The sequence below is a fragment of the Aedes albopictus genome, unplaced genomic scaffold (assembly GCF_035046485.1).
Source record: "Aedes albopictus strain Foshan unplaced genomic scaffold, AalbF5 HiC_scaffold_318, whole genome shotgun sequence".
Classification (NCBI taxonomy): Eukaryota; Metazoa; Arthropoda; class Insecta; order Diptera; family Culicidae; genus Aedes; species Aedes albopictus.
In genome coordinates, this window is record NW_026917110.1 from 4,139 (window position 1) to 30,795 (window position 26,657).

At 43.9% G+C, this 26,657-nt stretch overlaps 1 protein-coding gene across 1 annotated transcript; it reads left to right on the plus strand.

Annotated features, from left to right (window-relative positions):
- The first annotated feature begins 18,331 nt into the window (after positions 1–18,331).
- On the plus strand, positions 18,332–25,678 carry LOC134284610 (UDP-xylose and UDP-N-acetylglucosamine transporter-like). Its single transcript, XM_062843592.1, has 3 exons — positions 18,332–18,492; positions 21,988–22,202; positions 23,999–25,678. Exons 2-3 carry the CDS (start codon positions 22,126–22,128, stop codon positions 24,939–24,941), a joined length of 1,020 nt encoding a protein of 339 aa, XP_062699576.1. The 5' UTR covers positions 18,332–18,492; positions 21,988–22,125; the 3' UTR covers positions 24,942–25,678.
- Positions 25,679–26,657: the final 979 nt, after the last annotated feature.

Genomic DNA, 26,657 nt, shown 5'->3' on the forward strand with positions numbered 1-26,657 from the left:
CCTGATGACGTGACCCGCCCACCGTAGCCTCCCGATTTTCGCGGTGTGGACGATGGTTGGTTCTCTTATCAGCTGATGCAGCTCGTAGTTCATTTGCCTTCTCCAAGTCCCGTCTTCCATCTGCACATCGCCGTAGATGGTACGCAACACCTTCCGTTCGAAAACTCCAAGGGCGCGTTGGTCCTCTGCACGTAGAGTCCATGTTTCGTGCCCGTAGAAGACTACCGGTCTAATTAGCGTTTTGTAGATGGCTAACTTCGTGTTACGGCGAACTTTATTCGATCGTAGAGTTCTGCGGAGTCCAAAGTAAGCACGATTTCCTGCCACAATGCGCCTTTGATTTTCTCTGCTGGTGTCGCTGTCGGCGGTAACCAGTGAGCCCAAGTACACGAATTCTTCAACCGCCTCGATTTCATCATCGTCGATATAAATTCGGGGTGGCGGGCGCGGTGATTCCTCCCTAGAGCCCTTCGCCAATGTACTTTGTCTTCGACGCATTGATGATTAACCCTCGAACGATCGCGCTGTTGTATTTTGTACAACACGTTAAAAAAATCTCGCTTTTTGTACTCAGCATTAGCGTGGTGCTGACGCAGGTAGGCAACCGCGCGAGTTACGGAAGGTTAATCCGATTCGCCTGGCTTCACTCTTTAGTCGGATGTACGTTTCCGCCATCGTCTCAAATTTACGAGCTATAATATCAATATCATCAGCGAAACCAAGCAGCTGAACGGACTTTGTGAAATCATCTCACTCGTGTTTATCCCCGCTCTCCTTATTACACCTTCTAACGCTTCTAACGCAATGTTGAAAAGCAAGCATGAAAGACCATCACCTTGCCGTAACCCTCTGAGAGATTCGAAGCGATTCGAGAGTGTCCCTGATACTCGAACTACGCACATCACTCGATCCATCGTCGCCTTGATCAATCGTATCAGTTTTTCCGGGAATCCGTATTTGTGCATGATCTGTCATACCTGGTTCCGATCGATTGTAACATACGCCAATTTAAAATCGATGAACAAGTGATGTGTGGGCACGTTGTATTCGCGGCATTTCTGCAACACTTGGTGGATGGCGAACATCTGGTCCGTTGTAGTGCGTTCATCCACGAATCCCGCCTGATATTGCCCCACAAACTGTCTTGCAATCGGCGATAGACGGCGGCATAAAATTTGAGAGAGTATCTTGTAGGCAGCGCTCAGTAGGGTGATCGCGCGGTAGTTTCCGTAATCCGACTTGTCGCCCTTTTTGTAGATGGGACACACGATACCTTCCATCCACTCCTCTGGTAGTACATCCTCTTCCAAATCTTGGTAATGACCCAGTGTAGTGCTATCACCAGTGCTTCTCCACTGTGTTTTAGTAACTCACTTGGTAGTTGATCTGCTCCAGCGGCTTTGTTGTTTTTCAACCGGCTAACCTCATCTTCAATCTTTTGGAGGTTAGGGGCTGTAAATCTTTCGTCCCGTGCACGTTCTCCTAGATCCGGTACCACGCCACCTTCGGTACTTGCAACGTCGCCATTGAGGTGCTCATCGTAATGCTGCCGCCACCTCTCGACCACCTCACACTCACTCGTGAGAATATTCCCGTGATTATCTCGGCACATGTCGGCTTGTGGCACAAAGCCTCTGCGCGAGCGGTTCAGCTTCTCGTAGAACTTTCGTGTGTCCTTAGCGCGGTACAGCTCTTCCATCGCTTCGCGGTCTCGTTCTTCCTGCTGCCGCTTCTTCATCCGGAAGACTGAGTTCTGCCTGTTCCGCGCCTGTTTGTAACGTGCCTCATTCGCTCTCGTACGGTGTTGCAGCATTCTCGCCCATGCTGCATTCTTCTCGTTTTTCAACTGTTCACATTCCCACTCGCCGTCGTACCAGTCGTTTCTGTGATTCGGAGTCGCGAAGCCTAGTGCTGTAACCGAGGTACTACCTATGACGGATCGGATGTCCCTCCAGCCATCTTCAAGTGTAACTGCGCCAAGCTGCTCTTCCGTTGGTAGGGCCACTGCTAACTGCTGCGCGTAGTCTTGAGCCACTTCTACGTTACGAAGTTGCTCGATGTTGAGCCGCGGCGTTCGACTTCGACGCGTGGTGATAACTGTCGAAAGTTTTGAGCGCATGCATACAGCGACTAAGTAGTGATCCGAATCTATATTCGCACTGCGGTATGTGCGGACGTTGGTTATATCCGAGAAGAATTTAGCGTCGATTAGAACGTGATCGATTTGATTTTCTGTTTGATGGTCGGGTGATCTCCAGGTGGCTTTGTGAATATCTTTGCGGAGGAAGAAGGTGCTTCGGACTTCGATACCACGGGAGGCTGCAAAGTTTACGCATCGCTGGCCGTTATCATTCGATACGGCGTGCAGGCTGTTTCGTCCGATTACCGGTCTGTACATTTCCTCACTTCCTACCTGCGCGTTCATGTCACCGACAACGATTTTCACGTCACGCGGCGAGCAACCATCGTATATTTGCTCTAACTGCGCGTAGAACGTTTCTTTCTCGTCATCAGGTCTCCCTTCGGGTGGGCAGTGGACGTTGATAATGCACAACAAAACAAACAGCGCTTCAAACCCTTGTTTTTCGTAGGATGATAATGGAAGCCACTTGCTCAGTAAGGGAACCTGTACCCTAATTTGTTTTACTCATGATTGATCCGAACTGGAAAAAAAATGCTGCTATGATGTGCACAGCTCCTACAAGGATTGGGCATGGAGACGCTTCATACATTGACATTTTCAGATCACCGAGCGAAATTGAAGAACCAAGCTTCTCCATGAGTGCTTGCTTCGCAATAAAGGAAGCATACAGTCGAGTTTCGGCACGGTAAAGGTATGTCGTATAATTAAAATCCCACTGAGATCCAGCCTCTGCCCAGCAACTTATTTCCCTACCTCCGTGTTGCAACGGCAGGACTGCGAACAACTTTCGGGTAACCAACCCCGGTGGGAACTTTGGTTGTACGCTGACAGGGAAGGGGCGGGGGCGGCGTTTGCTTCTGCAAACCAGAGCGTCTGTCTCCAGGAGAAGCGGCTCACAACAGCATCTGCCAAGCAAGAGAAGCTTGAAGAAGTGGAAATGCTGATGACGGAATCGATGACCACCGTTGGAAGATGGATGCCTGGGGTCAAGCATCAGATTGCTCATCACAAAATAGAAGTACTTCTGGTCTGTAACTGTAAAGCAGTACAGAGGATAGAGATCGTAGTCGGAGAGCACGTCATCACATCGGACCGCGCTTTAAAGTACCTAGGGGTGATGGTCGATGATCGCTTGAACATTTCGGCACCTGACTGGTCGGGATAGAGGCATCGGTGTTGGGAGAACTTCCACCGACGGGGTTTTCTCCGTCGGAGTAGGTAAGGTCCACCGCTGGCTGGGGACTAGACCAATATACAGTCGACTCTCCACATGTCGATGTTCTACATCTCGATATCTCTCCCTATCTCGATGATTTGGTCGCACAGTGGTGCGAGGGCGGTCGAAACCTAAAAAATGAAAATGCTTTTCACGTAGATATAATATTTTTGTCAGATTCCTAAATATTTCAACTGTAGAAATCCAAAATTTCAGATCGATTCATTGAAATTTTAATTTTTGACAGCCTCCTGAACGGACTGTGGTTTATGGCCTTCATACAAAATCAATAATGTTTATTCACAGCTATGCCAGTGTCCCGTGCTTTAATAAACGCATGAACTATAATAGTTGCTTTGAAGGCTTTGTTCGTAGATATGTGAAGATCATCTGTATGGCATTTAAGTTGTGAAAAAGCTGCCTAAAAATGAGTTACCCTTCGATATTCTTGAAAATTACCCATTTTTGAGTCAAAATTGATATAAAACTATAGTAGGACGTGCGCGCCCGCGATGTGGTTGTGCGATTTTGTAAGCCTAAGACCAGTGTTTTCGATTGGTGTATGATTTATTTTGCGAAAACTTGCGATAGATTTCATGATTTTCATATGTTTTTGAGGGTTTTGGGTAAGAGGTTTTGACTGGCTTTTGTTCAGCAACGCACCACTATGGGTCGGTCCCTTCAATCTGCATACATTGTCGATATCTTCATTTTTCATTTATTTAGTTAACATCAAATTCATGATAATACTGAATCAACAATTTGCCGCCATAATACTCGATTTGCAGCTGCAGCTCTCCAACGTCGGTCACGCCCAACACTCGCCAGATCACGCTCCACCTGGTCCGCCCATCGTGCTCTCTGCGCTCCACGCCTTCTTGTACCAACCGGATGGTTAGCAAACACCAACTTTGCAGGGTTGTTGTCCGGCATTCTTGCAACATGCCCTGCCCACCGTATCCTTCCGGCTTTGGCTACCTTCTGGATGCTGGGTTCGCCATAAAGTGCAGCGAGCTCGTGGTTCATCCTTCTCCGCCACACACCGTTCTCCTGCACGCCGCCGAAGATCGTCCTTAGCACCCGTCGCTCGAAAACTCCGAGTGCTTGCATGTCCTCCTCGAGCATCGTCCACGTCTCGTGCCCGTAGAGAACCACCGGTCTTATTAACGTCTTGTACATGGTACATTTGGTGCGGGGGTGAATCTTTTTTGACCGCAGTTTCTTCTGGAGCCCATAATAGGCACGACTTCCACTGATGATGCGCCTTCGTATTTCACGGCTCACGTTATTGTCAGCCGTTAGCAAGGAACCGAGGTAGACGAATTCTTCTACCACCTCGAAAGTATCCCTGTCTATCGTAACATTGCTGCCAAGGCTTGTCCTGTCTCGCTCAGTCCCACCTACCAGCATGTACTTTGTCTTAGCCGCATTCACCACCAGTCCGACCTTTGCTGCTTCACGTTTCAGGCGGGTGTACTGTTCTGCCACCGTTCCAAATGTCCTAGCAATAATATCCATGTCATCCGCAAAACATACAAATTGGCTGGATTTCGTGAAGATCGTACCCCGGCTGTTGAGCCCGGCTCGTCGCATAACACCTTCCAAGGCGATGTTGAATAGTAGGCAGGAAAGTCCATCACCTTGTCGTAGTCCCCGTCGAGATTCAAATGAACTGGATAGTTCACCCGAAATCCTTACGCTGTTCTGCACACCGTCCATCGTTGCTCTTATCAGTCTAGTCAGCTTCCCGGGAAAGCTGTTCTCGTCCATAATTTTCCATAGCTCTGTGCGGTCGATACTGTCGTATGCCGCTTTGAAGTCGATGAACAGGTGATGCGTTGGGACCTGGTATTCACGGCATTTCTGGAGGATTTGCCGTACGGTGAAGATCTGGTCCGTTGTCGACCGGCCGTCGATGAAACCGGCTTGGTAACTTCCCACGAACTCATTTACTTTAGGTGAAAGACGACGGAAGATGATCTGGGATAGCACTTTGTAGGCGGCATTCAAAATGGTGATCGCTCGAAAGTTCTCACACATTAACTTGTTGCCTTTCTTGTGGATGGGACAGATTATCCCTTCCTTCCACTCCTCCGGTAGCTGTTCAGTTTCCCAGATCTTGACTACTAACTGGTGCAGACAGGTGGCCAACTTTTTTTTTTTTTTTTTTTTCTTTATTAAAGAGGCTTTCAGCCAGACGCTGGTTCACCTCTCTGCTGTCGCTGTTTAATGAACTTATTATTACTAACATTTATATCGAACGGTTAAATTTCAGAGTATAATTTGGTTGCTTTCAAAAATGCTATTAGTTTTGATTCAGTTACATTGGAATTTTGTAGAATATCTGCAATACTGGTTTGTAAATGCATATTAAGTCTAATTGTTTCAAACTTTGGACAGTTGATTAGAAGATGTTCTACGGTAACCGGAACTGTGCATGCCGGACATATTGGCCTATCGCTGTTCGAAAAGTAGTGTGGATGCGTTATCCTTGTGTGTCCGACTCTAAGGCGTGACAAGATTTGTTGTTCCCTGCGCAATTTTCGGTCGTTCCACTTTCCGATGTCCGTTTTGATTTTTCTAAGGAAAATATCGCGATTGGTCAACCACTGTTGCTGCCATGACTGAAGCACGTTTTGCTGAATAGTTTGTCGTGCGTCGATTGCTGGTATGCTAAGGTTCCACATTCTGGAGCTTCTTCCTCGGTTTGCTAGACGGTCCGCTTCCTCATTACCTCTAATGCCGCAGTGCCCGGGTATCCAGCATAGTGTAGTATTTGAAGGCATTTCAGCCTCAATTTCTTGAACTATGGAGTGTGTCTGCCGTGGGTTTTCTAGTGCTGAGAGAACGCTTGCCGAGTCCGTGAGGATAATAGTAGGAGCAGAAGGATCGGTAATCTGATTGATGGCGAGGCAAATAGCTGCTGCTTCAGAAGAAAATACGGAGAATTCATCGGGAACCCTTCGTGCAATGCCAAAGTTATTGCTATATACTCCAACTCCTACAGTTCCACCGGCTTTAGATCCATCTGTGAAAATTTTGTCGTGATGGCTGTATTTAGTGTTTAGCAGGTTGTTGAGTACTGCAGACACTTTGGGAGCCGAGTCTCCAGCTCGAACGCTGTGTTTCACTGTCCAGTCGATCGTTGGGCAGGATTGATTCCATTGGCGGTCTCCAACACGATAAACTTGTGCTATCGGTGGGAAACTGATGTTGGCGTTCTCTCTAACTAGGTGTTTGGCTTTTTCGAGGACAAAAATGTTGCTGTTGTCTCCGTATGTTTTTTCAAGGTAGCTTATTGCCCTATGAGCTGCTGCAATGGTTATAAGATAATGAAACGGGAGTTCACCGGCTTCCACACATGTAGCTAGAGTAGGTGAGCTGGGGAGTAGGCCGGAAGTGGAGCGAAGTATCCTGTTGTATACTGGGCTGAGAATACGGGTTAGAGCCTCGAAGGAGCGAATGGTAATTTCTAATCCATACAGAAGCTTGCTAATAACGATGCTACGAGCGATGTTGAAGAGCGATTTCCGATTGTTTGTTTTATGTCTGCCACTTATTGCTTTAATCAGTCGCATTCTGCACTCCGTGTCCTTCTTTACTGCGTTGAAATGGGATTCGAAACTGCATCTCCTATCGAATATGACACCTAGTATTCGCAGCTCTTTTTTGAAGGGGATTTCACTATTTCCTATTTTGACTGGGTTTTTCCATGGGTGGTGTCCGAATGTACAGCAGTGCGAAATTGAACATTTCTCAGCTGCCATGGCAAATCCTACGGTTTCTGCCCATTTAGCGACCGCTCGTACGGCAGCTTGTAGTTTCCTTCGAATTATCTTCGGATGTTTTCCAACTACGACGATGACAATGTCATCGGCGTATACGAAAATGAAAATACCTTTTGGCAGTCGTTCGAAGACGGAGTTCATGGCGATCAAAAACAAAGTTACTGCGAGCACGGATCCTTGGGGTACTCCCGTTTCCTCCTGAAAGACTCTGGAACGCGTATTGCCAATCAGCACTTGGAAAGTTCTGCGTTCCAGGAATCCTTGAATAAATTTTCCGATGTTTCCCACGAAGCCCCAGTCTACGAGTCGTTGAAGAACTTCTGGGCGCCAAACTCTGTTGTACGCTTTAGACAAATCTAGAGCAGCTAAATCCACGTGTAGACCATTCGATAAAGCATCGTCGATTACTTGAGCTAGGGAAGCAAAATATGTCCCGGTTCCCCTGCCTTTGAGAAAAGCATGCTGTCTTTCGTCCAACTTGTCCTGCAGCGCGGTTATAAGGCGCCTATTCACCATACGTTCCATGATTTTACATGCGCAACTGGTTAGCGCAATCGGGCGATAGTCGCTTGGGTCACTTGAACCTGTTTTGTGTTTTGGTATAGGGACTATTAAACTATGCGTCCATCTAGTTGGGAATACCCCGGTTGTCCAGACGTGGTTAAAACTTTCAAGGAGAGATATTTTGACCTGGAGAGGAAGACGCTTAAAGAATATGTAGCTTAGTTCATCCGGTCCTGCAGACTTTCCTTTGGCAGAGTCGAGGGCAAAAAACAGCTCTTCAATTGTAAAAGGTACATTGAAGTCGCGTTTGTTGTTATCGTCGGGAGTTACAGGATCGACTATCGGTAATGTGTTCTTATTCTTTTGGGCGGCTAAGAAGCTTGGTGAATACAGCGCGCATGATGAGATTTTCTCGAAATATTCGCCAATACTGTTGGCTACAAAGCTAGAATCTCGTGAAACGGTGCCATTTTTCCGGATTGCAATACCATGTGATCTTCTTTTGCCACTCAAAGCATTCACTCTTCGCCACATTTCAGTGGTGGATTGACTACTATCGAAACCTTCAAGAAATTCTTCCCAAGGGTGGTATCACATTTCCCGGAATGCCATCTCCCGGAATGCCATTTCCCGGAGTGACATTTCCCGGAATGACACATTTCCCGGAATGCCATTTTCCGGAGTGACATTTCCCGGAATGACACATTTCCCGGAATGCCATTTCCCGGAATGACACATTTCGCGGAATGTCATTTCCCGGAATGATGCTCGATCATTAGAGCTGAAGTAGGTTAAGCCAAGGTACATCAGAACGCAAGTGTCAATAGGCCGAATAGGTCATTATAGGTCTTATGACTTTTGTGGTGAGTTGCGTATTATCTTCTTGGCAGTTGAACTGGTAATGAATTCAATCATACTTCAGCCAACTTGATTAGCACAAAAATACCGCATACCTATCCTTTTCTTTATAATTGAAAGAGCTTTTTATCAAACTTATATAAAATGGTGGATTTTAATTCTATCGTGCCGTCATGGTTGCTCGTGAGGGAATTTGATTGGCATGTCCTCATTTGACCAACCATTCGGTTGTCCGTGAAGGACTTCGTTTGTCGTGCTGTCATCGGACCAACCAGCCGGTTGTCCGTGATAAATCGAAGATGTTTTAGTCAAAAACCCTTATACTTCCTCATCCACCATGGCAAAGTAAATACAAAAAAAAACAACAAATGCAACTAACCCATCATCATGTACTTCATTTTGAAGCAAACTTCCACAGCTTTACAAGAACGGCCACTGGGCAGCCTAATGGAATGGTATTATGAAACTGTATACACCTCGAAAGAACAGCCTATTTTTAAAAGAAGGAAAAATCTCTGATGGGAGAGTTAGTAGAGTGACCGCCAATAGTACAATATAGCCGCCGAGTTGAATTGTTGATTATCATAAATGCATATACATACTACTAACTCTCTCAGATTTTTTTCCTTCTTTTAAAAATAGGCTGTTCTTTCGAGGTATATGTATACAACATTAGCAATTCATTTAGTTAGGATGCTATGATGCTGTAATATTGACCACATCACAAATTCTCCCATCAGAGATTTTTCCTTCTTTTGAAAATAGGCTGTTCTTCCAAGGTGCACATACCTCGAGCTCATATCGAAATCAAACTATTCGACTAGGCTGCCCAATGTCCGTCCTTAGAATTTAACCCTCTAATACCCAATACCGCCTTTAGACGGGGTATAGTTTGAGCATTTTTGTAATTTTTGTTTAGTGGAAAATCAAAATTTTTATATTTTTGGCTGATATTTAGGACTGTTTTGTATATCTCAAAATGGTTTTTGGTATATTTCAAAGCGTATTTACATTTTTTTAAAATCATTGAAAAATTGATGTTTTAGTCACCTTCTAGAAGTCATTGTTTATTTTGCATTTAATCACTGCAATTAACATATTTTAAATTTTTCCCAAATCATTCTATCCTAGTTTTATAGTTTAAGGGAATCGAATACACTCTAAAATTATTGCCCTTAAAATTACACGGAAAATAAAATTTTCTATGAAAAAAAATAAAAATAAAAATATTTCAACAACAATCATAATATCTCAAAATGTTTTCATCTCAAAAAATCCGTACCCCAAATAGGCTTCCAGGAAAAATATAAAACTTTGGGGATGTTCAAAAATAAAAATTAGAAAAATCAAAAACTGAAATTCACGAAATCGAGAATTAAAAAGAATCATCTTCCAAAACATGTTTAAATCGATTTTAGATGACGAAAAATGATATTTAGATCAAAATCAAAAATTTGGGTATTAGAGGGTTAAGTCATTCAATTAAATGACCTAGCACCTTAGCTACCTAATGACTTAAAACCCAATTTCGCAAAAATAGTGATTCCGGGAAATGTCACTCCGGGAAATGGTATTCCGGGAAATGGCATTCCGGGAAAATGATCATTCCGGGAAGTGGCATTCCGGGAAAATGATCATTCTGGGAAATGTGTCATTCCAGCAAATGTCATTCCGGGAAGTGTCACTCCGGGAAATGGCATTCCGGGAAGTGGCATTCCGGGAAATGTGATACCACCTTCCCAAGAGTCATTTTTCGCTTTTCGGATTATGTTTCTACATTCGTTTCGCCGTTGTTGGTATTCTTGGTTGATCTGGTTCCAATCTGGGTGATCCTTGGGGGTTCGCTTGCGTCTACGGAGAGATTTTCTGCGAGCTTTCACTGCCGCTTTCGTAACGTCGTTCCACCAATGCAACGCTTTCTTCCCTGGTTTGCTGCTTGTCCTTGGAATATTGGCCTTTGCTGCATCAAGGATTAGTTCTCCCAATACCTCAGGATCATAGGTTGTGTTAGGTTCCACTAAGTCCTGAATATCCCGCTCGTAGTTCTCCCAGTTTCCTTCGTCGAGACGCCATCGTGGCCGTCTTGTTGTTTCTGGCAATAGATCTGAGGTGTGAATTTCGATTGGGTGATGATCACTGCCCATCAGATCAGTGTGGATATTCCACCTCAAGAACTTAATTATTTCGCTGGAAGCCAGCGAAACATCGATGCAAGATTGATAATCCCCACGTGAAAAGGTTGCGTTTCCGTCGTTCAGCACTATTAGGTCGTTTTTTTCAGCTACTTCTAGTATTGCCGCCCCTCTTTTGTCAGTTTTTGATGAGCCCCACGCGTAATGGTGGCTATTAAAGTCACCTAGCAGTAGATATGGTTTTTCGAGTTGATCGAGCAGCTGTTGCAGAAGAAGTTCTATATTTCCGGTTCCATTTTGCTGAAGATACAATGAAACAATTGTATGTGGAAAGGGAAGTTCTACTCTGACTGCCAGTGCGATGAGAGTGGTGTCGAGTTTAACCAGTTTATGTGGGATTGATCGGTTTACAGCTATCGCAGTATTTTGGAAGAGAGTTGATCCCGTTTTTATGTACCATATATACTGTCCTTGTAGAAGTCGGTTAAAGGCACAGCCATCTGAATCTCTGCAGTGAAGCTCTTGTAGTACCAGAGTATGCGGCGGGTTTACGTGCGTTAGTAGTTGTAGATCGCTGAGATTATTTAGTAAACCATTGATATTCCACTGTAACGCGAGCCGGGTCACTGTACCAAAGCTGTCCGATGTAGTAGACACCGAACGGTTCGGTGTCCGTGGAGGTGGACATCGTTCGATTCTTGGTGGGGTATCTTCGGGTATTGATCTGTATGTGGTTGTAGCACTTGAAAATGTGGGCCGGTCTATTGTAGCACTGCTGGAATGAGGCATCTGCTGAACTTGAAGCATTTGATCATAGGCCACGGAATCGGATACTACATATGACGGTAGTGGTGGTCTACTATTGCGCAACTTTGTTGCCGCGAGTTGAGTTGGTTGAGACTGGTCGAGTTCGCTGGTTGAAAGGTCGGGTACTACGGGGATCCTGAATCGGCTGGGTGATTCGTGGTTACCGATTCGATTTGTCCAGCTCCCTCCACAAGTGGCCAGGGTGGGAACTGAAAGAAATTGTGAGGCTGCATACGTTGTTGTTCCGGTTGTATGGTTGAATGTACTTGCCTGAGATATCAGGCCCCCCACACCTACTGCCTCCAGAGGGTTACACACATATTGCTGAATGTTTTTCCCTGTCGGGGTCAGTGTGGGGCAAGGCCTAGGGTTTCCGAAACCCATGGAACGTTCGCTGATTCGGTTGCAATTTGTGTTGATATCGGGGTTTGCGTTTGTTCTTGGTTTAGTAGTTCGTTGGCTTCTTCGGTTGCTGTCTTCAAAGGCCGCACTGAGGGATTTCCCATCTACGGGTTGGGGTATGACGTCCCGGACAGGTCCTCCACTCAGATGCGCTTCCGCTTGTGGAAGTGGGAGGGGTACTACACTTTCCCCGCTCCCAAACCTTTCCTCACTGATGGTACTGTTACGTGGTATAGGAGATTCTGCATTTTGGATGGTGATCTGGTTAGATGTGCTGGTTAATGCGGTTGGATTTGGATGCATTTGTGTCTTGAAGAACCTGGGCGAAAGCCTTGTCTCTTGGTGATATAGGTTCACCATCCGTAATATCTACGATTTCTCCATCATCTTCTTCGATGTATTCTATCATTGCTTCCAGTTCCAGGTTGGTCGCAGCGGGTTTCATGGTTTTTTTGGGAGGTGATCCAGGTCCTTCAGAGGAGGCTCTGTAGGCATCTTTGAGTTGATTCGGATGCCTTTCTTCCTTCTTGTTTTTCCGTTTAACGATTCCTTCAACGTGGGTCGTAGTTTTGATGCCTGGTTTGGGTTGCGGTCGTGGACCATACTGTGAAACGGGTGATGGTAGAGCTGCAGCGTTTGCCTGCTTATCGGTCGGAGGTGTGTGCTGCGACTGTAATCCCTCTGCATTTTCCTCGAAGCATTCCGTTTGAGAACTTTTCAGTGATGTGGTGAGTTCCGATTGTAGAGCATCTACCTTTCGCTCAAGGGATTCCATCTGCGTAGATTTCGCCTTAAGTTCTTCGAAGAGTTTCAGTATCATTTCGTCCTTCTTTTTGTTGTCTTCAAGTAATTTGGAAATGGTTTCGTCCTTTCTTTTGCTTTCGGCCATTAGTTCTTCAAATTTCGTGACATCTAATCGGGATTGGGAGGCGACCTGTGCGTATGAGCCATGTCCTTCTTCGATCCGTCTCCTGGCTTCTGGGTACGATAGATTTGCGTCCACCTTCAGTTTGACAATTGCGGATTCCTTTTGATACACCGGACATTTTCTGTTTCCAGGGCGGTGTCCACCTTGACAGTTGCAGCAGTAAGCCGGAGCTTGGCAGTTTTCTCCATCGTGTTCATCGGAGCAGTTGTTACATCGAATCGGGCCTCTGCATCGCAGTTTGGGATGACCGTATTGGAAGCAAGCGTAGCACAGAAGCGGGTTTGGATAAAACGGACGAGTTTCAACATACAGAAGTCCAATTTTTACGTGGCTAGGGTATGTGGTTTGATTGAACGTTAAGATTAGGATTGGAGTGTTGATTACATTGCCGTTATCGTTCCGCGTGATTCTTTTGACGTGCGATACATTTTGGCTGCGCAGTTTTTCGAGCGCTTCTGCCTCCGAGTAGCGCATGGCGTCAAACGAGAAAATTACACATTTGCTCGTATTAAGCCGTGGATGTGGGATGATAGTGATTTCAGTTCCATCGAGAAGAGTGGTTGTGTTCAATAACTTGGTCACGTGTGCTTGATTCCGAATTCGGAGGATGTAGCGCGCGCCACGGTCCTCGCTTTTGGCTGATTCAATCGCTTTATCTCCTACTACCGATTCAATACTCATTCCTATCAGAACCGGGTCTGCCGGTAGAGCGGCTCCATCTTTGCCGGTCATAAGCAATATCGTTAGCCTTCCGAATTCATTCTGTGGGTCCATGAAACTAGGATATCTTGGACCCAGGGACCCTCCGGGGTCGCCCCCGTAGGGAGGTTTCATTGCGTCTGTCCTATCTGCTATGCTATTGGCATTCCTTGCACTCGGTAATCGAGGAAATGATGGGTAACAGTCACCTGTTACCTACCCCAAATTTGGATTCAGATAATGGACAATTTTAGCCGTTTTTCCCCACTGTCCAGTTGATCAATCGATGTTGTTTTTATTTCTGCGTGCACTACCTAATACAGCGACGGTCACTCACAACTTTTGCGCTCACGGCTCGAACGTGTAGTTGTAGCACTATCAACACTATTACGGTAGTAGAAAAAGTTGTTCGGTATCGATGATACTGGAACAATGGATGCTGTCTGTTCCCTTATTTGGAAATTTGTGAGCCGATTCTGCGGCCACAAAGTGATGTGTTTAATTGACTATTCCAACCGAAGCGAGGGAAAAACTGTCCGTAGTCAATTTATCTACACGTCCGGTTGGCGTTGGTATTATTCGCTCAACGAAACACCAGTAATAAGGTAAATATCGAAGGTGAAAATTCGCGACGTATCTACGCGGTGTATTATTCACGCATACTGAGGTGGCCAACTTTTCCGGGCCCATCTTGATGAGTTCCGCTGCGATACCGTCCTTACCAGCCGCTTTGTTGTTTTTGAGCTGGTGGATGGCATCCTTAACTTCCCTCAGCGTGGGAGTTGGTTCGTTCCCATCCTCTGCTGCACCAACACAGTCATTTCCTCCGCTGCCTTGGTCCTCCGTGCCTACATTCTCTTCGCCATTCAGGTGCTCGTCGAAGTGCTGCTTCCACCTTTCGATCACCTCACGTTTGTCCGTCAGGAGGCTCCCGTCCTTATCCCTGCAGATTTCGGCTTGCGGCACGTAGCCTTTGCGGGATGCGTTGAGCTTCTGGTAGAACTTGCGTGTTTCCTGTGAACGGCACAGCAGTTCCATTTCCTCGCACTCCGCTTCTTCCAGGCGGCGCTTTTTCTCCCGGAAGAGACGGGTCTGCTGCTTCCGCTTCTGTCTGTATCGCTCCACATTCTGTCGGGTTCCATACTGCAGCATTACCGCCCGCGCTGCATCCTTCTCCTCCAGAACCGCTCTGCACTCCTCGTCGAACCAATCGTTTCGTCGACTCCGTTCTACGTACCCGATAGTGCTCTCAGCTGCGTTGTTGATGGCTGCTTTGATTGTACTCCAGCAGTCCTCTAGAGGGGCCACATCGAGCACACCCTCGTCCGGCAACGCTGCCTCGAGATTCTGCGCGTATGCGGTGGCGACATTCGGTTGCTTCAGTCGCTCAGTACCGGGGCGGCCGCCGGTAATGTACGTTGTTAATAACGGAGAGTTTTGGGCGCAGTTTAACCATCACCAGGTAGTGATCGGAGTCGATATTAGCGCCACGATAGGTCCTGACGTCGATAATGTCGGAGAAGTGCCGTCCATCAATCAGAACGTGGTCGATTTGCGATTCCATCTTCATATCTTCTTATCTCGATATCTCTCAATCTCGATGCGATCTCATTCATTTTTGCTCCAGATTTTCTCTCCATATGTCGATATGCCGGTTTTTACAGGTTGCTAGATCTAATTTCTTAGGTGCAAAACATTCTGGGAAGGCAAAGTGACATCTGTTTGTTGACGGTTTTTCCTAGTTACGGATGATTTTTCAATCTAGTGTGCATTACAAATTGGTTCTTCAATTCAATCTCTCCCTATCTCGATGGTCCCTTCAATATCGAGATGTAGAGAGTCAACTGTATGTATGTACTCAGCTAAAGAAGCATCGGACTTGGTAGCCGCACAGTGGCACAGATTTGAAAACACCTGGCAAAATTTGCCGAATCATAGTAGTCTGCTAGTTTGAGCCTAAGTTAATTTATTGGAACATTTTGTCAGCTCTTGGCAGCTGTATTTTTTTAATCAATTGTTCATAGCTAAACGAGCATTTGAGCGGAATACGCTCGAGGGGAGCAGCAGGGAGCGATTTGTATGACACTTTGAAGTCAAAGTGTACGAATTTCTCGTACGTATGAGAAGTAACAATTTTGATTTTATCGAAGTTTTTTTGCGTTTCAAAATCCCTAATCATACCGTCTTAATAAAATTATCTTCTGACTTGTCGAATATTTGTTTTGCTTATTTTTTACTATCAATGTTCAATCGTCAGAATAAATAATGCTTGGTTGTGCATCCAGCCACCAATTGGAATGATGCCGGTCTGAAATTCAGATTTGTTTTCCTATTTGATACGTGTTAGGAGACAGGCTACGGGAAATTTGTGGTGAATGTGACTGTGATAATGACAAAAAAATAAGTGCACCACACAAACTGTTCATTAATTGGAAGTTTAATGTTTTTAATTTACTCGGTAGAATTGGATGCAAAACATTTTTTTTTAATAGCGGAGTTTCAAAAAAAAAAACAAAATGACGAGAACGTTTAGAATTGTTATGTCTGATCTTAAGCTATACGTGAAATCGCAAAATTGAGTAATAATTTTTTCTGTATTTTCATAAATTATCCCGGCTAGGCGACATATTTGCCAGATAAAACTTTGTGTTCCTGATGATTTCTCCAATAGGTCTATCCCTCCAGAAGTGGTCATAATAGAGATCATGATAGAACTAACGGTTTTATCAGAGCATTTTTGGGTCTATGTTACGGCCACGAAATCTTTTGTTGGTTTTAAGCATTGATGTTTTGTATATTTGTTTACAAAAAAAATCTCTCCGACAACAGCCGCTAATGCAATTGAGATGGTATATAATAAGTGATAAAACCAATTCATGACTATTTGCAAGTCTTTAACTGAAGATATTAATAGCAGAAGTTATACGATAGTTTTATGGAATATCAAAGGTGAAAGTAAAAAACTATCACATAAAACTAATATAGAACAACCACCTTTTTCACCTGCTCGTAAAAAACCAGGATAAAACATGAATAAACCTTCAAGGCATGCTGATTGTTACTTGGGTTGTAATGTCAATTTTGGAACCAAAAGTGTTATTTTTATCTCTCGTTCCATTGAAGATACATGATATACTTAAGAATTTCCGTATACACTTTTGGAATCATTTGGTTTACGAATACTAAGGGACTTTTGTAGTGGTTAAGCTCGTATGTGTCCTTTATCAAAATTTCAGTAGGGAAGTGAAACCATCTCGGCAGGGGTCCTATTTTGAGCACATTTCTGGCTATAACTCAGCCAATTTTGAACCAATTGACACAATTTTTAGAACGCGATTAGATACGTATAGTATCTAGCCGTGTACAGAATTTCAAGTCAATTGGTTTGGTATTGACTGAGTTATAGCGAAGAGTGCCCAAAATACCGACCGCTGCCCAAGTGGTTCGCTACCCTATGTTTTCCATCAGCAGCTATTCAGTGCTGTGAAACAAAATATAAAATCAATATTTTCAAACTCTTTGAATGCTATTCAGTGCTCCTGGTATTATAGATGAATGCTTGATATACATTAACCTAGGCAGCTTCCTAGGAAAGCCGTTTTTCCCATAATATTCCTTAAATCATTAAATAAAAAGAATAGCCTATGTCTCAAATAAGGATGCATATCTGATGATCACATAACCAGTTAGAACGCTTAAAAGTTCCTTAGTAGTAATGCCAGATAGAACAACTTCGGTTCAAAGAAAGATTTTTTGTTAAAAATGTGGTGAACCAGAAGTGGCACCGTTAGTTACCCAAAGCGGGTGTGGATAAATCATTTGGAATAATAGGTCATTCGGGGCAATGTAAATTGATGAAATGTCCCAAAGCCAACGTAATAACTGGACATAATCGGTCGGCAATTCGCGGGAATAGCTCGCTAACAAGATGAATGACCTACTTCACTGCTTATAATTAATGATTAAGTAATGTACAATAAACTAAGAAAAAAAAATAGCGGAATTGCTCGACAACTGAGGAATAACGGTTGGTATAAGTGGGTGGCGCCTTGTTATATGAGTCCCAGCTGTACACCCATTCATTTGTTTCGGTTCTCTAATGGAAACAAATATGAAAAATCATGCGTCTCCATGGGTTCTTGATTAAATTAAAAAGGTACACAGTTGAGTATCAACGAGGTTATAGAGTACCTATTTTATTCAACAGTGGACCCTTAACCAATAGTGGACACCCTTAAACTTTTCTTAAATTTCCTGGTCAAATCTGTTCCTACCAATGAACTTCCACTGGAAGACGATGGCTCATGTTCTTAGACAATAGTTCCGGGGATAGAATTGCGCTGGAATACATCTATTTTTTGAACAAATTTATAAATTTAGACATGTCTGGGGGCAACTCTTGGTTAAATCTAAATGAGTTCGCAATTGTCACCTATTTAACATGGTAAGAGAATACGATCTACCCAATAGTGGATCCCCGGGGGAAGCATATTTGAATTGTCCCTCTATCTAATAAAAGTTTATTATAATTCATTACATATATGTAACAAAATATAGAAACCGAATGGTTTAAGTCCAAGCCAAGGTTCAAGCTAGAACACAATTTCAAAAATGCCGACAATTTACGCCGAAATGGATGCTTCCTGCATTATTTTCCTAAAATCTACCACTTGGGTCCTATAATAGCACTTTCTCTTTCTAAATACAATAAACACACTCAAACATACTAATTTGTTTACCACACAACCACACAAAACGATATTGAATGAAGCGTTTGTGTGGTTGTGCAATTGTCCGCGTGACAAAACGTCAAACTCTCCTCAAAACTCAATGAAGCAGAGAGCAGAACACATTCATATAGGTCCGTACGTATCGCAGCTGAGCATCCGCAGTCCAACACATTCAATTTCAATCTGCCACTTAACAACATTCGCATTTTCGGCACCTATCCCTATCGAGTTTCGGCGACTGCGACGGCGGCGGCCGCAGCAGTATAGTTTTGTTCGTTGACCTAGGTGAGTACAAATCCGTCTTTCTGCTTGTGCCAAATCGTTCCTAATGTGTTGTGTGGGAAAATTCTATTTCTGCTTGATAAGGTTCGTTTGTGTGTTTGTAGGTGTTTCCTCTAAAATTGGCATTTAGCAAATGGGGTAAAGAGAAAAGAGGTAATCTGACTGAATGAATCGAATGATTGTCACTAGTTACGATCATCTGTTTGCACTAAGTGCATGAATGAGAAGTACATAAGCAAGTGCAGTAGGAGCACATTCAGCAAAGTCACAATTTGTTATCAAGATGTAAAGATGACTTAACAAAATCGCTGCTTTTCGTTTGTCATGGCACCTTTGGGTTGAAAAATTCGTTTGTTACACAAGCCGCTATCTAGTCTACCCATAGTGACGAAAAGATTGATGACCCAAACAGGTTTTTCCCTCAAATTTTGTGACGAGTGACAATTGCAAACACAAATATCGGTGACCCGAAAACAAATCGTCACTATAGTAGTGTAAAATTAACTTGAACTTGAAATTGAGCAATGGCTTTGTTGCCTTTCTCGTACACTAAGTGTACTGGAAAGGCTATATGTTCACTCCAAAAATGACTTTTCGATAGAATGCCCGGAGGGTCGAGTCACATATACCAATCAACTCAGCTCGATGAATTGAGGTGATGTCTGTGTGTATGTATGTGTGTGTGTATGTATGTGTGTGTATGTGTGTATGTGTGTGTACAAAAAAAAACTCACATCACTTTTTGGCAGTAAACCTGAACCGATTTTAATGACCGACGGTTCATTCGACGGGGAATCTGGTCCCATTGTTTCCTATTGAAAATGGTTTGGATCGGTCCAGCCGTTCCGGAGTTATGGCCATTTAGGTGTTCCGGATCGGTACCCCAGGAAGGGGCCAGATATGAAAACGCTACAAACCCATCCATGCGACACATCAAACTACGGCATTTTCGATAACTTGATGAACGGTAAGCAGAAAAATGGTCTCAGGCCATATCTGAACCGGTAGTGTTCCGGAACCGGTTCCGGGTGTCCCGCCGGAAGTGACCAAACATAAAAGTGCACTAAACCCATGCATGCGGCATATCAAACCGCAGCTTTTTCGATACCCTGATGAACAGTATGAAGGAATACATTCTCAGACCATATTGGAACTGGTAGTATTCCGGAACCGGTTCCAGATGTCCCGCTGGAGGTGGTTAAGTATAAAAGTTAACCAAACCCATGCATGCGACATATCAAATAGTGGCTTTTTTGACATCCTGATGAAAGGTAAGCAGGAAAATATTCTCAGACCATATTTGAACCGGTTGTGTTCCGCCGGAAGTGGCCAAATATGAAATTGAACTAAAACCATGCATGCGACATATCAAACCGCGGCCTTTTTCGATAACCTGATGAACATTATGCAGGAAAGCATTCTCAGTACATATCGGAACCAGTAGTGTTCCGGAACTGGTTCCAGATGTCCCGCCAGAGGTGGCCAAGTTTAAAAGTTAACCAAACCCATACATGCGACATTTCAAATAGTGGCTTTTTTGATATACTGATGAACAGTCAGCAGGAAATTATTCTCAGACCATATGTATCTGAAGCGGTAGTGATCCGGAACCGGTTCCGGGTGTCCCGCCGGAAATGGCCAAACAAAAAAGTGAACCAAACCCATGCGACAAATCAAATCGCGGATTTTTAGGTATCTTGATTAGCAAAAACAAAGTTTCCGGCCACATTTGGAGCAACCGGTAGTATTCCTCACCGATTAAGGGTGCCCCATCGGAAATGATCAAATGTAAAGGAGAACCAACCCCATAAATAGCTGTTTTGGTAACCTGGTGAACGGTTAACAAGAAAAATAATCATAGACCACACTTTGGAAAACCAATACTGTGCCGAAACCGGTTCCAGGTGCTCCGCCGGAAGTGGTCAAATGTAGAACGGAACCAAACGCATGCACACCGCGCATTAAATATCGGCTTTTTCGATGACGCGCAGAACGGTCAGCAAGAAAAGTCTCAGGCCACTTTAAGACTACCGGTAGTGTACCGGAACCACTTTCGAGTGTCTCGCCGGAACTGGCGAAATGCATAAATAAGTGTTTGACAGTACATCAAATAGCAGCATTTTTGAATACACGATGATCGATTCGTAAGAACATAGCCTCAGACCATATTTTAGACAACCGGTAGTGTCCCAAAACCAGTTCTGAGTGTCCCACTGAAAGTGGTCAAATGTTAAAGTGATCTATACCCACCCATGCATGAGATAAATCAAATCGTGTTTTTTTTGGGTAACCTAATGAACGTTAGCAATGAAATAGTCTCAGACTATATTTGGGAGACCCGGTGTGCTCCGGAACGTGTTCCGGTACCGCATCGAAAATAACCAAATGTACCATGCTACATATTACATCACGGCTTTTTGAATAACCCGAAGAACGGTTAACTAGAAAATAGGCTCACACCACATTACAGACTACCGATAGTGTTGCACAACCAGCGTTTAGTGCTTCGCCGGAACTACGAAAGTAAATAAAATCAATGCAAGCGATAAATATGTGTAAGAGAACAAAATCTTACAAATTAAACCCACATACAAACAGACGTTGCACTATACTCACTACCTATCGCTCTTGTTTTCAACGGTCAATAACATATAGCCCAAATGTTCAGAAAAAAAAATTGTGATCTGTGATTGTGTAAAGAGTTATCTTAGCTTGTTAGTATCGTCTTGATATTATGTTTCCAGTTCAAAACCGAATTAGCGACATTTTTTCTTTGACTTCCGCTGCTTTTGCCTTGCGTTGGACACAATGTCGGAAGTGGGGCGCTGTATAGTGCACCAGGTGTACAATACAGCGCCCCACTTCCGACATTATGTTTAACGCAGGGCAAAGGCAGCGGAAGTCAAAGAAAAAATGTCGCTAATTCGGTTTTGAACTGGAAACATAATATTGATCAGCCTCCAGTGTTAGTGAAGGTGCTCAACAAAGTGCTCAAGCAGTCAACTGAGAAGTCTGATATTTTTCAGCCCTGCTTATACGTTGAACATATAGATAGTAGAGTAAACATAGATCCGTGTTGATGAATCCATTGTATCCAAACGAACTGTCAAAATCTGTATCCAAACGAGCATGACGTCACGATTTGGACAACATCAATAGAGCGCATGACGTCATATTCAACCGTCGAACTCTTGAAAATTACTACTTACACGCTTGAAACATTTTAGTCAGCGGTGTCCGCGGATCTATGTTTACTCTACTATCTATAGTTGAACATAACGTCGGACTATGTGCAATCAATAAGTTTTAAGTCAATTCAAAGATGTCTTTGATAAAATGCTTGCTTTTCTATAAAAATATTCAAATTCAGAAACACTTTGACTTACGTTGTCGGAAAGATTGTGAGAACATGTTCGACGAGAAAGGCACTATCACCACTAGGTGGATTAATTTGGGTTTTTTTTTTTGTCTTCCCTCGCTGGCACATAATTGAAGCAGGCCTCACGTGTACGCGTACAACCGCAATCACGCAGTAGGCTCCGAGTGCTGCACGCAGTCAGCAACCAACGACACAGTGACTACAGGTGTCGTATACACTTTGGACTTCCGTCAAGCGGATTGCAATACGGCATCAAGATGAGTGCCGCACTGGCGATTGTGATGGTCTTCGTGGGATGCTGCAGCAATGTGGTGTTCCTAGAGCTGTTGGTCAAGTGAGTATCATAAAACGGGAAGGGTTTTAATGCACTTTTAATTGTCTATTTCGCTGTGTAAAGTCTTGCCGGACTGGAGAGGTGATATAAGCACGTGTGTGAAGAATTCGCCTCGTCATGATGATAACATTGGCGGATTGATGAGAACTACCGTACTGGTTCTTACTTTGGACGGTTCTAAGCATTGGATAACGATTTTAGATTGATAGCCTAACGCAAAATTAGATAGCGATTACTAGGGGTCGACGCATGGAGAACAAGTATGAAATGGAGCCCTATTTAGGAACAACAGCGGTCAACACTATGAATAGGTGATCAACAGCAGGTCCCAAGCAAGGTCATATTAAAGCTGAATTCCGGGTGGAGTAACAACTTGTACGAAAACACTTTTTTTTTCTTATGGCTTGAGTCGTAGAACCCGCAACAAATGATGGATGGTCACTTGAAACGAGAGCGGTTGATTCAGTCGATGGAACAGTATTTACTGCGAGCTACCCGTATTTCAACACAAGTTTTTTTTTTTGTTTCAGTAATGCGATCAGACAGATTCATTCAATTTGTTACTCTCTTTTGACGTCACAACCGATTACGAGCAAAATCTAGATGGTGTTCTTGAAAAATGCTGAACAAGTGTAAAAACTGGTCCGTGGTCATCAGTAGGAGGTTCCAGTGGTATTAAATCTTCGGAACACATGGTTCGATAAGCAGTATTGGAATGTTTTAGGTAAAATGATGAGGCCTTGATGCTCTGATCGTTGAAGCAAACGACAAAATGACGTACGTTGTACCTCTTAAGAAGGTGACAGAGATGAAACAGGATCCGTCAAGCAATAATTCGGTACGCCGTACTGTAAATTTTAAGGCGAAGAAACAAAAACAATAGCTCTCTCAGAAGAACTAATCAACATCTCGGCTGAAAAAGAACGATGGTACACATGACAGCGAAGTGCAACCTGGAATGTCAGAAAATGTTAAAAAGCTGATGGGAACTGACGAATATCATGTCGGCTTGCTGGATGTAAAGAAATCGAGGATACCCGTAGAGTATAAGGCAACGTAATGCCCAGTAAACAAGATCGATCTATAACGAGGTGAACGATCTTCGGGCCCTCCGTAGAATTCAGCAAGTGGCTTCTGTTAAAATATGGAATGTTTCACTTGACTGGATACCAGATTGTCGTTGACAGGGAAAGGACACTCGCTTGTTGCACTGCACGGGAATAGGGGAAGATCAAGCGTTCAGATCTAGCGTTCTAGCGATCTTGGAGAGATCATGGTTAAGGTTGTCAAATGTTGAGTCTATGGTTGATCTGTCCACTGCTCTTTAGGATTTCCCTAGTCAGTCCGGTTAGAGGAGATAGCGACCAGAGTAGGCGTAGTTCAAGAAAACCGCAGGCGATCAAAGTCGATAAAGCTAAATATCCGTCACAAAAGCTCCACTGAAAGTACAGTGAGGTACAAACGGATCGACAAGAGTATCATAGCTAACGCTATTACTCCATGACTCCGTATATTGAACGTTTCCAGAAATCTAACGAGAAAACGTGCATCCAATCCTTCAGAAAGGTTAAATGAATAACCAAAACCGTCGCGTCGGGTTAAAATGCAATAACCGTTTTTGCAAACGTTTGAAGACTGGAAAGGTCGAAAATGCCCCCTCTTGCGGTTCAAACACCAACAATCGTAACGAAAATCAATTTACCTAAACTTTAATTTCGAAAGTTTCTTTGTCGCGAATAGTATCTCTTCCCCAGTTAACGCCCATACATACTAAATGCCTTCTTCCTCTCCGCCAGGATCGACCCCGGCTCGGGCAACCTGATTACGTTCCTGCAGTTCCTGTTCATCGCGCTCGAGGGCTTCATCAACACATCTAAATGTGGCACGGTCAAACCGCGGATCGGCCTCCGGGACTACACCATCCTGGTGGCGATGTTCTTCGTGGCGAGCGTCTGCAACAACTACGCCTTCGACTTCAACATCCCGATGCCGCTGCACATGATCTTCCGGGCGGGGTCACTGATCGCCAACATGATCATGGGCATTATGATTCTGCACAAGCGGTATGCCTTTTCCAAGTATCTTTCGGTGGGTATGATTTCCGCTGGGATCGTGATCTGTACGATCATTTCCGGTAAAGAGGTGAAGAGCACCCAAACGATTGCCGCCGTCGAGGAAGAGGACCCGATGACCACACTGTTCTGGTGGGCGCTGGGCATTGCACTGCTGACGCTAGCCCTATTCGTGTCCGCTCGGATGGGCATCTACCAGGAGGTTCTGTACAAGCGCTACGGAAAACACCCGAAGGAAGCCCTGTTCTATACGCATCTACTACCGCTGCCGTTCTTCTTGCTGTTGACCACCAATATCTGGGACCACATCAAAATAGCCAACGCCAGTGAGTTGTACGAGCTACCGATCGTCAGCATCGGAGTTCCAATCATGTGGATATACCTCCTGGGTAACGTCCTCACGCAATACCTCTGCATTAGTTCCGTGTACGTCCTGACGACGGAGTGCACTTCGCTAACCGTGACGTTGGTCGTAACGCTACGAAAGTTCGTTTCGCTGCTGTTCTCGATCGTGTACTTTAGCAATCCGTTCACGATCTACCACTGGATCGGAACGATACTGGTCTTCACCGGAACGATCATCTTCACCGAAGTGGTTGACAAAGTGCGACAAGCACTGGCTCCATCGAAGCAAGCGGCGGCAGTCGGGGATAAGAAGGCGAACTAAGGATTGTTGGTTTTGTGACCAATGGAAGCTGCAGATGCTCATGAAAAAACCTTCAGTAACCAATAAGCATTGTAATGTGTGTGTCATTATATCAGCATACATGGCACGTTCCGAATACCAAAAATTCGTACATGTTTAATGTAAGCTAACACGCTCTTGGTTACTTGAAAAGTATGCGATGATGGTGCTCTCCCTAAGGGATTGTTCAGGGTTAATTTTTGTTTTTCGTGTTTACAAGTGTAGCAAATTTGTATGCTGTTTTTTTAATTGCTTGATTTCATTTCTACCATAGCTAGAGTAGATAATACAAATTTTGGACGCAGCACGGAATGTTTAGAGATTTGTTTTCAAACCAAAATGACACGCATTGAAGTGATAGTTCATACGAGAAAAGTTTAGTAGAGAAAAAACATAAGAATAGCAATTAGAAATTGCGCTCAAAAGATTGGTTAAACGAAAGGAAAACTGGGGAATATTGCCTTCCAGTTGCAATAATAAAGAATCACGTTTTGTATGCTGACAACAACCTGAACAGGTACACGTAAACCATTAGCCCGTTAGGTTACCAGGTCGAATTGTATCCACTTGCTATATAAAATAAAACTTATAATTTTCCTCAGCAAAATAAAAACGCTAAACTACGTTAATAGTGATAGGCAATAGCCGAGCCAGTTTCAGTAGTATTCATATCGTACACAAAGTGTTTCTAAAGACCAATAAATATAGCTTTCCTTAAAGATACATGCGATTTTTTAAGAAAGAAAAGTCAACAACTATATCTAAAAAAGCAATCAAAGGACATCAGTCAATTATAAAGTAACTGTCTAAAAGAATACCCTCAAGAAACAAGCCAACTTCTACAAAAAAAATATACCATATTATAAACAACTCCGTATTCTGAACATTCGGCAAATCCAAAACCGATTTTTCTCTTATAAGCAATATATGAAGCAATTGGGGGGGTTAGAAGCAAAGGGGTGAAAGTGACAAAAACCCACTTTCTAGTAAATGAGGTTTAAAAATCTTGACCAATTTTTAATCCCATACAAAATGTATGGAGTTTGAAAATCAACCCAATTTTCTCTGATTTATTGTAATTTTTCCAATCATCGTACAAACATTCTTAAAAAAGTTCCTGAAAGCTTGAAATCTGAAGAATTTTATGAAATGCTCAGCTCAAAATCGACAAAATGGTCACCAGCACCCCTTTGATTCTGGGCTCCTCAATTGATGAAATCGAGAATTGAGGCGTAAATTTCATTGAGCCCATCTAATCGTAGCAAAACATATCGTTTTTGACTTAACTGCGAACGTAGAGAATATGTTTGCACGTAGTAAGTAACATTGTTAAAAGACAATTACACCGTCTTCGACCTTGCGGCCTCTACAGACTGAACACTAACATTTGACAACGGACAACACATATAACACCCAGTAGCCCAGTGGAGAATTTTTCGTCCGATGAAAAGTCTTCCCCGACTGGAGCGGGAATCGAACCCACACTCCGAGGCTTACGAGAAACCTAAACGACAGACGCCGCTAACCGCTCGGCCACGAAGCCCACAAATGTGTGTTCAGAATTAGGACCACGGCTTCTTATTCTCTCTCTCTCTCTCTCTCTCTCTCTCTCTCTCTCTCTCTCTCTCTCTCTCTCTCTCTCTCTCTCTCTCTCTCTCTCTCTCTCTCTCTCTCTCTCTCTCTCTCTCTCTCTCTCTA

Coding starts and splice junctions, on each gene's coding strand:
- LOC134284610 (XM_062843592.1), top strand. CDS start 22,126: ATGAGTGCCGCACTGGCGATTGTGATGGTCTTCGTGGGATGCTGCAGC. Junction 22,203..23,998: donor TTCCTAGAGCTGTTGGTCAA/GTGAGTATCATA, acceptor CCTCTCCGCCAG/GATCGACCCCGGCTCGGGCA.